Consider the following 12,519-nt stretch of genomic DNA (forward strand, 5'->3'; position numbering starts at 1 on the left):
CTCAGACTGAACTCAGTCAACTTGTTCTAGTTCTCCTTACTCCTGTCCCTTCCCAATGGAGGATTTAAGAGCCACCATGCTTACACCTGAACTGTCATTAGTCTATCATTAGTGGACTTTGTATACAATGAACAGTTAAAAATTTACTGTGAGAAATAGGAACAAAAATGAAACTCTTCAAAACACACACTACCTTCCACTGCTCTTTTAAAGAAGACTTTACAGCTTCCACACGTCAGCACCCCATAATGGCATCCCGAAGCTTCATCGGAGCACACCAGGCAGAGTTTGAGAGGTGGTCCCGTTGCTGTGGAGGAGCTGGACGGAGGAGAGCTCACATCTGGTCTCATTCCAGGGCTATAGGAAGGATAAACAGGGTTATGCTTGGCATGATTATGAAAGGAATGTCAGAATATATTTCTTTCCCCTTCTCACTCCACGCCAGCATGTTCACACCGAATTCTGTCTTTTAAGTGCTAACAAGCACCAAAATACCTGATTTCAACATATTGAAATATACTATTTTTCTGTATGAAATATGAAATGCATTAAACTGACAAGATGGTACAGTGGTTAAGATCATTTGACCAGCAGGCATGAGGACCCAAGTTCAAATCTTTACCACATTCTTAAAAAGAAGGCCGTAATTGTGCATGCCTATAATCCCAGCATTGAAGAAGAGAGTCAAGTGGATATGAAGCACTCACAGACAGACAGACAGTGAGGTTACCATTCAATGCCTGTCTCAAGGCAGAAAGGTGGAGAGCGATAGCAGATACCCAATATGCTGCTCTGGTCTCTACATATTTGCACATTCCCACGCATGTGACACATGCACACAACAGTAAATAAAATACGAAGTGCAAGAGCCAAGTAGTTTTCTGGCTTCTAAACAGAATGATGTTGTGGTCTATTTCACATATAATTACTATTTTTAAAAAATGCATTATTTTCTAAGTGTGTAATTGGCAAGATTAAAAAAATGAATTAGACCCATAATTACCATAAAAACCAAGAAAGGATGATATCTCTACCGCACCCGCAAATTCCTTCTAACCCTTAAACATCAGTCTCCTTCTCCTTCTCCTTAAGTTCTTACATTAATCTCATTATCATTCTATCCATGCTCTCTACTATAGAAAAATAATACATACCACCTTAGAGCTTGATCCTAGCTGAAACCATAGTTTCTTATGACGTGGGAAAGATTATTTTAGAAACATTACCATGTATATTGGAAGAAACCTCGAGTTTTCTATTCTGAGGACAACCATCCTGCTCTCTCTTTATCAGAAAACCCTGAGAGCACAACAAAAACTGAGTCTGCTGCTCTGACCAGGGCTCGTTGTCATTCTGCAAACTTCTTACCATCACGGGAACGAGCAAGATATATTATTAGTTTAAAGTTCCTATTCAAAGTCTTTAAATTGTCAGAGAATTTGGAGGAACAATGGATATTTATCCTTTACCTGAAACAACGAAGGCATGCGATAAATTAGCTATTACATTTTGTATTAAGTGGTAATGACTTTCAATACTGAATTGTCCTAAGGAACTTTTGCCATACATGCTGACTCTGGAACAAAAGCATATGTATCGCTAAAATAATCTAGCCTTTTGCTTTGATTACATTGCCTATTCCTCGGCTTGTTATATCCTCTCAAACAGACTTTAAAAACTATGAATAGTATCGACTCGTTGGGTGTGGAACTCCTCACGTTAAATCATGTTGTTTATCACTTATATAGGAAAGTTCACACACATCAACACTCTCTTTCTATGAACTTTGCGAGCTAAGAGATGGTACTTCGGAATAAGCTAGACTGGATGTTGCTTGTCTCTTCATCCTTTATGCATGCTTTTATTTCAGCCTAGCGAAGCGCTAAACCTCAAATGCAAAAAAAAAAAAAAAAAAAAAAAAAGATTAATACATTCACAACTAAAAATTTTTCTTTCTTTAGTTAGAAATAACAATGTTTTTCAATTGCTTCTTTAGGAACAAAAATTAAAAAATAGTAACTGTAGCTGGGAGTTGTTACTTATCCCTCTAACCCTAACACTTAGGAGGCTGAAGCAGAAAGATTGCTATAAAATTGAGCCTGGTCTGGGATCTGCCAGTTCTGGGAAACCCTGTGAAACCACGTCTCAAGAAAGACAGAAACGAACAAAAATGTGTTAGAATGCTATTAAGTAAGTCATTAAACCCAAGTTCACCCTAAATTTAATCCTCCAATGAATCTTCCTGCATGCTGCCAACTGTCTGTTTATCCAGTAGCTTAGTCAATAGGGCAGTACTCCCACCATCTAGTTCTGGGAATAGGTTTCACATTGTTCTCTGAGCACTGTCAATAGACTGTCTGCTTGTTTCCATATCACAAGGTATTGATTCCTTGCTAGGTTTGGGCAAGAGGACTGAGTGCAAAGTGTGAACCTCTAATGGAAGAGACTCTCCAGACATGACTGCTTCGGTCGGGCACAGCCTCGGGTTAATGCAGGCCTGTAAGGCAAAGCTGCCGCTTTGGGGCAGAGTTGTGCATTGAAGTGCAATGGTCCTGGGGTGAGCACAAAGAGTAGCAATGTTCTAGGGGAGCAAAACCTCCCGCCCGAGCTTCTGTTCTGAGCTTCTGCTCCTATTCCTGGGCAGCCAATCTCTTCTCATCTGACATCTATTTTTAGGGATCAGCAAGTTGCTTGTATATTTAGTTTATGGAAAATAAGCACATTGTTTAAAGATTTTTAAGGTCAATTCTATATTGTTTCCTTTACCTGTTCTAAACATAATATTCGCATATATAAAATATATGTCTATATTTGACTTTTAAACAGTATTTAGGTACATCATGGTTTCAGAACACTTCCATAAAGGATTCTCATTTATCCTCTGAACAACCTTGTGATAAGATGTCACCATCCCTAGATGGGGTCATGTAAACAGTGGCACGTGGCTGACCAGGGAGAATCCTGATTTGTTTTGGTCTGGGCAGTCCGACTTGACAGCCCTATAGCTTTTGGGAATCATCTTCTCTGTTAAGCCCTAGTTTTTATCAGGAAGCTGAGAAGTGTCACCTGTGAACATGTTTAGATGTCTAGTACTTGCAGCACGGAATTGAACCATACATGTTCACTATTTTCTTTCTTTCTTTTTTTCTCTTTCTCTTTCTTTCTTTCTTCCTTTCTTTCTTTGTTTCTTTCTTTTCTTTTCTTTTTTTTTTTTTTTTTCTTCAAGACAGGGCTTCTCTGTGTAGCCCTGGCTATCCAGAACTCACTCTGTAAACCAGGCTGGGCTCAAACTCAGAAATCTGCCTGCCTTTGCCTCCCAAGTGCTGGGATTAAAGGCGTGAGCTACCACTGCCCGGCTCTATTTTCTTAAGGAAAACAAAACTTAAGTCTTAAATCTAGGACAGTAGTCCCCAAATGATCACATAGAAATTAGGATATATGCAAACTTATGTTCAGGTCACTGAGGTGTGATCTATGCAGATGGCAACAGAGTTAGAACTAAATAAGGCAAGAATCTGGAGCCCAAGTCAGGCTTCAGCGAGCCATCTAGATGCAGCGGATAAGAACTCAGTATGTGGGAGGCTGCATGGAAGGCTGTGTGCCATAGACATCAGTGGGAAAAACCAGCTTTTGTCACATGGAATGGAACTGATTGGGCTATATGGACCATTTTGCTAAGAAATAGATGAATACAGCTGCAAATATTGTTGCTATGATATTTCAAAGGAGGGGTAGGTCTTCTCTGAAGGTCTGATAGAACTCTGTACTAAACCCATCTGGTCCTGGGCTTTTTTTGGTTGGGAGACTATTAATGACTGCTTCTATTTCTTTAGGGGATATAGGACTGTTTAGATCATTAATCTGATCCTGATTTAACTTTGGTACCTGGTATCTGTCTAGAAAATTGTCCATTTCATCCAGGTTCTCCAGTTTTGTTGAGTATAGCCTTTTGTAGAAGGATCTGATGGTGTTTTGGATTTCTTCAGGATCTGTTGTTATGTCTCCCTTTTCATTTCTGATTTTGTTAATTAAGATGCTGACCCTGTGCCCTCTGGTGAGTCTGACTAGGGGTTTATCTATCTTGTAGATTTTCTCAAAACCAGCTCGTTTGGTTAATTATTTGAATAGTTCTTCTTGTTTCCACTTGGTTGATTTCGCCCCTGAGTTTGATTATTTCCTGCCCTCTACTCCTCTTGGATGAATTTGCTTCCTTTTGTTCTAGAGCTTTTAGGTGTGTCAAGCTGCTAGTGTGTGCTCTCTCTAGTTTCTTTTTGGAGGCACTCAGAGCTATGAGTTTTCCTCTTAGAAATGCTTTCATTGTGTCCCATAAGTTTGGGCATGTTGTGGCTTCATTTTCATTAAACTCTAAAAAGTCTTTAATTACTTTCTTTATTCCTTCCTTGACCAAAGTATCATTGAGAAGAGTGTTGTTCAGTTTCCACGTGAATGTTGGCTTTCTATTTTTTATGTTGTTATTGAAGATCAGCCTTAGTCCATGGTGATCTGATAGAATGCATGAGACAATTTCAATATTTTTGTATCTGTTGAGGCCTGTTTTGTGATCAATTATATGGTCAGTTTTGGAGAAGTACTACGAGGTGCTGAGAAGAAGGTATATCCTTTTGTTTTAGGATAAAATGTTCTGTAGATATCTGTTAAATCCATTTGTTTCATAACTTCTGTTAGTTTCACTGTGTCCCTGTTTAGTTTCTGTTCTATGATCTGTCCATTGATGAAAGTGGTGTGTTGAAGTCTCCCACTATTATTGTGTAAGGTGCAATATGTGCTTTGAGCTTTACTAAAGTGTCTTTAATGAATGTGGCTGCCCTTGCATTTGGAGCATAGATATTCAGAATTGAGAGTTCCTCTTGGAAGATTTTTACCTTTGATGAGTATGAAGTGTCCCAGCAGATGCTGGCGAGGATGTGGGGAAAGAGGAACACTCCTCCATTGTTGGTGGGATTGCAAGCTTGTACAACCACTCTGGAAATCAGTCTGGCGGTTCCTTAGAAAATTGGACATAGTACTACCAGAGGATCCAGCAATACCTCTCCTGGGCATATATCCAGAAGACGTTCCAACCGGTAAGAAGGACACATGCTCCACTATGTTCATAGAAGCCTTATTTATAATAGCCAGAAGCTGGAAAGAACCCAGATGCCCCTCAACAGAGGAATGGATACATAAAATGTGGTACATTTACACAATGGAGTATTACTCATCTATTAAAAAGAATGAATTTATGAAATTCCTAGGCAAATGGATGGACCTGGAGTGCATCATCCTGAGTGAGGTAACCCAATCACAAAAGAACTCACATGATATGTACTCACTGATAAGTGGATATTAGCCCAGAAACTTAGAATACCCAAGATGTAAGATACAATTTGCGAAACACATGAAGCTCAGGAAGAACGAAGATCAAAGTGTGGACACTTTGCCCCTTCTTAGAATTGGGAACAAAACACCCATGGAAGGAGTTACAGAGACAAAGTTTGGAGCTGAGACGAAAGGATGGACCATCTAGAGACTGCCATACCCGGGGATCCATCCCATAATCAGCCTCCAAATGCTGACACCATTGCATACACTAGCAAGATTTTGCTGAAAGGGCCCTGAAATAGCTGTCTCTTGTGAGGCTATTCTTGGGCCTAGCAAACACAGAAGTGGATGCTCACAGTCAGCTATTGGATGGATCACAGGGCCCCCAACGGAGGAGCTAGAGAAAGTAACCAAGGAGCTGGCGGGGGGGGGGGGGGTCTGCAACCCTATAGGTGGAACAACAATATGAACTAACCAGTACCACCCCCCCCCCCCCCTCCGAGCTCGTGTCTCTAGTTGCATATGTATCAGAAGATGGCCTAGTCGGCCATCAGTGGAAAGAGAGGCCCATTGGTCTTGCAAACTTTATATACCTCAATACAGGGGAACGCCAGGGCCAAGAAGTGAGAGTTGGGGGGAGGGTATGGGGGACTTTTGGGATAGCATTGGAAATGTAAATGAAGAAAATACCTAATAAAATGAAAAAAAAATTTGACTAAGCAGGAGTAGGGTCAAACAAAATTTCCAAGGAAAATAACAGACATCTTTCATAAAAAGCTATGGCAGAAATTAAAGTTATATTATAGTAACTGCGTATTTCATATAACCACTATTAATTGGTAATAGTGCAAGTACTCACGTCTCTTAGTATTTTGTCACATATTAAAGATACATGGGTTGATATTTAAAGAACAACTTTTTGCTTTCTCAAGGATGCTCAGTGGACTTGACACCCTTTAAATGAGGTGATAGTAAATACAAAGACTACTACATGTTAAGTTCACAAGTGCAAGTGTCATCACAAAAATATTCTGATATGGTCTTGGAGATTCTCAGGGGTCATTTGAATACACTGTGAGAATTGCTGTCATGGAGAACATGGGTGGTGATAATATAAGAGCATGGTAATCATTTAGTATCTGTGATGGTTTGTATATCCTTGGACCTGGGAGTGGCACCATCTGAAGGTGTGGCTTTGTTGGAATAGCTGTGACCTGATTGGAATGGGTGTGTCACTGTGGGTGTGGGTATAAGATCCTCACCCTAGTTGCCTGGAGGTCAGTCTTCCACTAGCAGCCTTTGGATGAAGACGTAGAACTCTCAGCTCTGCCTGTGCCATGCCTGCCTGGATGCTGCCATGCTCCCATTACCTTGATGATAATGGACTGAACCTCTGAACCTGTAAGCCAGCCCCAATTAAATGTTGTTTTTTATAAGACTTGCCTTGGTCATGGTGTCTGTTCACAGCAGTAAAACCCTAACTAAGACAGTATCTATAAATCCTCCACTGTCCTATTTCTACATGGGATAGTAATGAACTGAGTAAAAAGAAATGTTATTGTATACTAAACTTAACAGAACAGGAGATGTTAACCTTTTATAAACCCCAGTGTTGTGATTGAGTTAAGCCTTCAGTTTAGGAGAATTTAAATCAATAATTTTTCAATGCCGTGCCAGAACCCACCTCAGAAAACAAGTGTTAACTATCGTGGGGAAACCCTGGAAATGCAGCTGCCATCACTGGGTTAATTTTAACAAACACTAATGGAGGACGTATATTCTCACTGGCTCGTCAGTTCTGTACAAATGCTATCGGACTGTAGTTCTCAATAGGGGCAAATTTTGTTCCTAGGGACATCTGGTAATGTCTGAAGATGTTTTTAATTCCTCACCAATGGGGGAAAAGCTAGTTTTGCAAGGGATAATAGGCCCAAGATGTGGTGAACACCCTCTGGTGCACCAGACAGCCACCTACTAGAACAGCCTAGCTTAGGTGTCAGCAGTGGTGAGATCCCTGAAACTTGGCCCACGTTTCTAGCACATAAACTAATATGGATGGATGAATAAAATCGGAAAAGAACCAGAAACGTTTTTAAAGTGTGTGGTGCCCATTCTGGAGTGATAAAGCTAGATCACAATCCCTACAGCTAAGATTCAGAGAGAATCGAGGCAGAGAGAACAGGAAGTTTATAAGAGACAGAGGACAGGAGCAGCTCTGAGATAGTATCTTCTATATGGACAGGACAGTTGTCCTCATGAAATCTCAATGGCATGGTTGCCTAAATAAGACCCAAGTAATGGCAAGACCATCTGACATGCCAGTGTGGAAGGAGGATATCTCATGGAGTTCAGTCTCTAGATTAAAAGCTACAGGCTACTGCTGAAAGAGATCAGTCTTTGTCAGTGATGGCACATGCCCTCTAACTGGTTATCAAATACCAAGCAGTCATCCCTGGAAACATTCATCTGAGCCGCGGTAATGTGCTCAGCAGGCAATGTTTTATACACACACACACCACTAATAACTGAAGAAAAAGAGGCTGGGAATTAGAGAAGGAATTGGGGCAGGGGCTGACATGGTGGAGTTGGAGAGGAGGATAATATTATGTGGTAGTCATATGTGAAATTCACACACACACAAACTAATAAAATTTTTTAAAAGAAATGATTGTTCTATTGATGTTGCCACTGTAGTTTTGAGTTCAGACAAGTCCAAAGAGAGGTTCAAAATGGAGTAGGAGCCAGAGACTTTACAGGCCTGGTTATCAACTATAGAATTAGCTTGAGTCAGTAATTTAATTTTCCCCTCTAGGGCTAGCAGTAGAAGGTGGATTTACACATTAAAATCAACCTGTACTTTTCTTATCTGTTCATTAGGAAAAATGTAAACATTCAGCTGCACACACCAGGTGACTATATTTTCTGACTTTCTGTTTATCTTTGCTTTAGGTAAAAGATTACTGATTTGTTTAATAATACGCTATGTATTAGCTTTCAGACCAAACACAAAAGTACTCAAGGGGAAGACTTTCGCCACATTTCTGTTCTGTGGTTTCAGTAGGACATATTTTACCTGATTTTAGCAATACAAGGAAGCCTGGTTATTATTCTCTTTGTTCTGCATTTATGGGGAAAAGTTTCACTTTTAGGTGTACATCAAGAATCATGCCGGTTCTCTGGGCATCATTTGCTTGACCATAAGAATCAAAGTCTTTTGCTCATATGCTCCAAATAAGCAGGCTGCCTTTTCTAAGTGGGTTTCAGCAAGAAAGAATAAACTCTGATCTGTAAATGACTTTGGGGTCCTATATATTTATATTTGAGAATAAATTGGTCACCTAAAGTCTAATCTACTTCAAGGAAGAAACAATGTATTTCTTCCTCATGAACAGTCAATCCTGAGCCCGAATCTTATGCTAAGTAATTTACCTCTTAGCAACTGTGTCATCTTTTATAGAGGAGAAAATATTATAAATCTTGTAAATTCCATGCACTCTCTTTCTCATGCAGTGAGTGTTCTTGGTTCTGTTAGCTTGAGTGTTGGTTTAGAAGCACAAGTTTTAAGGAGGAGCAATGGTATAAGATGAAGGAAGACTGGAAGGACAATGAATGAAAGTTTTTATTGCATGGTCATTTCTAGAATGAAGATGTGCCTTTACTTCAGTTGATGTTTCTTCACTATTAAGAACACACAGGATAACTGATTTGCTAGTATCTGAACTGTAGAAGGTTTCACGTAGAATCATAAGCGTGCCATCTTCACAGAAGGCAAGGCTATGAGGGAGGCAATGGTCAGTTACTACCCTCACATCTTTGAAGTGCACTTCAACTCGAAATAGGATGGTAACTTGGTTCAGTCTACATGAACCTGCGAAATCATACCAGTTATCATCCTGCAACTAACACTTGTTAGCCGCGACAGTCTGCAACTTTGAATCCTACTCCAGAATCCTCCTGGATGATAGGAATAGAGGTATACACCATCACACCCTTAAAGAGAGATCTGAATCATTTACTGTCCTTGGTATCCTACATATAAAAGAGAGTTTGCCATGTTGGTCATTTCTCATATCTTACCTATTACTATTTTGTTTGTTTGTTTGTTTTGGAGACATAGTCCAAGTTCTATTTTTTATCCTTATACACGATGCCAATTTTCTCTTTCTTGTCCTCTCTGTGACCACCTTAAATATATTCATCTTTCACCACTGCAGTGATTTATCCTAAGCTGTCCCATCCTGAGATTTTTCTCTTTCTATTCCGACCAACCCCATCACTGTCGACAGTCAGTCCTGTCCTAATTAAAAGTCTAGGGGCTTTTCCAATGTGTACAGTATGAGCACAATATGGCTCACAGTCTGGCCCCTTTTGTTTTTCCAATCATGTGTCTTTCTACAAACATAAACCATTTGGTGTGTCATTTCAGAGAACCCGTGTTGTATAAATATTTACGAAGTGCCTAGTATGCACTATGGTTTTCCTGGGAGTCTTTGCTAAGACCTGTTCCCCTATCATGATGCATCTACTGTGGCATTTCTGAACCATAAGATTTTGGGACTCAATCACTGGCATGTAATATTTTACACAGTGGCCTTGGTGCCTTTAGATATGTGTGCATTCTTCCTACTAGTAACTCCTTTGAAGAGGCCCAGGGCCATGGCTTGCGCCCCTCTTCACACGACGGGCCTCTTGTATGAGGTTCTAATAAAAATTAAAATGTATAAATATACTAAATAAAACATCCTATTTGACCTGGGAGGGAATTTGAAGCACCTAATACGATAGGTGTTTGTAAGATTATATCCAATACAGAGCTGAAACTCTGTAAGCTTGAAGCTAAGTACTACACAGCATTCTTTATTAAAAGGACTAACATTACAGATGTAGACACTGGCTTTGCCTAAGTTAGACAATTAATTAGTAAAGTTCAATCATGCCTTCTTGCTTTCTACACACCAGTGTGGTCTTTCTTATATTAAATTAACCCTTGATCCAGTACTGCCACTATATGGTGACAGATCCTGAAATTGAGAAGCAGTGCTTTTTCCTTTACGTCTCAGTGACACAAAGTAAACGTAGGGAATTCCCTGAGCTTAGTTCTATCATTTTAAAGGCAAAGAATTATTTTATAACTGTGTTAAATTTTCAAATAGTCCACAAACTAATGTATATCTCAGGCTGCACAATTAGCATAGCTTCAAATTTTTCCAGAGGTATTTCTAAGAACAAAAAGCAACAGAATAGTATATCTATATTTCGCACAAATGAAAGGGAAGACCCCTCAGAACAGGCTTCAGTTTAATTTGAGATCACTTTCTTTACCCCATCAAAGGCTAAAGTTTAATTCTCATGTTAGCGTGAGCTGCTAGTTTCTGTCGTGCCAATGAGTCTTCTGATTCCTCCCTTGAATATTTATAGAAACAATATACATATTTGATAGAGACACATTATTCCCACTACTAGATCAAGAAGTAAAGAAGGAGCCTCTAGAATGGATGGAGAAGCTACTAAAAGGCTGAAAAGATGTTGTTTTGTTTTGTTTTTGTTTTTGTTTTTTGTTTCCAAGACAGGTTTCTCTGTGTAGCCCTGGCTGTCCTGGAACTCACTCTGTAGACCAGGCTGGCCTTGAACTCAGAAATCCGACTACCTCTGCCTCCCAAGTGCTGGGATTAAAGGTGTGCGCCACCACTGCCCAGCTGAAAAGATGTTTTTGATAGGTTTTAAGCAAAATGTCCCGTCACAGCAATAACCATGTTACAAGTTACAGATTGTAATTCTATATGTCAAGCTCCATAACTAGGAACTTACATAAATAATTCTAAGTTTAATTTATAGATCGAGAATAAAGAGGTTAAGCTATTTTTTAAAAATCAAAGTTGTATCATAAAACACTACCTGGATCTGAATTCAGGTATGCCTGACATTTGCCTAGTAGGGTCTGGAGGGTTGTAGCCTTTAAGGTTCATGAAGTTTTTAAGATTATATGGGCACCAAAGAGATATACTGAAGTAAATATGAAAATTCAGTTCTAATACATCCTTCCCTATCTGTGAATAGAGAAGAAATTACTTTTTAAAAAATAGTATAGAATAGAGTTTATTCAGGGCATGGGATAGGGAGTCAAGAGGGTAGTAGAGGCAGAGAGAGGGAGAGAGTAGAGGAGTAGAGATCAGCCATGAACACATGGAGAGGGACAAATTACTTTTTAAATATTTAATATTTGTAACTTAATGATACAAAAGCATCTCATGGTATTTACATTTTCTTTAGATCCTTATTATATTGAATTAATCTGGTACACTTGCTTTCACATTTTTATTTAAAAACTCATGTGAGTCATTAAAACACTGTAATCATGGAGACTACACATCAGAGGCTCAGAAGCAGAGACATGTCTTATGTGCTCAACACCATTCTTGCTCTCGGGGAGCTTTGAAGTATGCTATATGTTGGACTCATGTACTGGGTGGACGCTGGAGTTTGAATTTCAGAGTCCATTCGTAAATAAAATAAACAGCTATAGGGAAGTCATTTTTAAAAGTAGAACAGATACTAAATAGTTAATTTAAGTAAAATGAAGTTAGCATATATTATCCAGCCTGAGCTGGAGGAGGGAAGTGTCCATTCACACTGTCAGATCTATAAATAGAAGACACATGTACTATTAGAAAACCGGTATGAGTGTATTCACATGTTACCTGATGATGAACAGATTGATAAAACCATGTAATTCTCATTATTCAGTTTAAAGGGCATCAAAGTATAATTTATATATTCAACAGATACCATTTATTTAAACATTTTGTGCTATGTACTTGATACACAGATTCTGTGACCCATGAAGCAACCTGAGAGAAGATATCACATTTATAGTGTGGCAACTAAGACACAGGGATTTTTTTAAAGATCACAGGCCCAGAATGTTCTACACATCAATCACTAGTAGGCTGCAATATCTGAATTTGAATTCAAGATTTCAAGTTGATTGCTGTTTCGCTTTTAGCACATACCAATAACAAACCCTTGGCTAACTACAGCAGAGTAACATGGAATATGTATGCACTTTTGGCTAACTATGGTGTTGTAGAATATGTATAATGCAGTAATAACTGTAGGGTAGAAATCTACTGCACAACAACAAAGGTGAAATGACAGACAAGGAAATCATTTCAGGCTCTAAAATAAAGTCCTTGTGGT

General features: G+C 39.2%; 1 protein-coding gene across 7 annotated transcripts in view; it reads right to left on the reverse strand.

Moving 5' to 3' along the window:
* Nr3c1 (nuclear receptor subfamily 3 group C member 1) overlaps positions 1–12,519 on the reverse strand; it is a 107,714-nt gene that overhangs the window by 18,067 nt on the left and 77,128 nt on the right. For 6 of the 7 annotated variants that reach the window (XM_029472041.2, XM_029472042.2, XM_021150302.3 and 3 more), the window contains exon 3: positions 191–357. In XM_029472041.2, the coding sequence (XP_029327901.1) occupies positions 191–357 (167 nt within the window). The remainder of the gene's footprint in view (positions 1–190; positions 358–12,519) is intronic. The other variant, XM_029472044.2, reaches the window with a different exon arrangement.

Source organism: Mus caroli, unplaced genomic scaffold (genome assembly GCF_978045245.1).
Source record: "Mus caroli unplaced genomic scaffold, Mus_caroli_1 scaffold_19, whole genome shotgun sequence".
Lineage (NCBI taxonomy): Eukaryota > Metazoa > Chordata > Mammalia > Rodentia > Muridae > Mus > Mus caroli.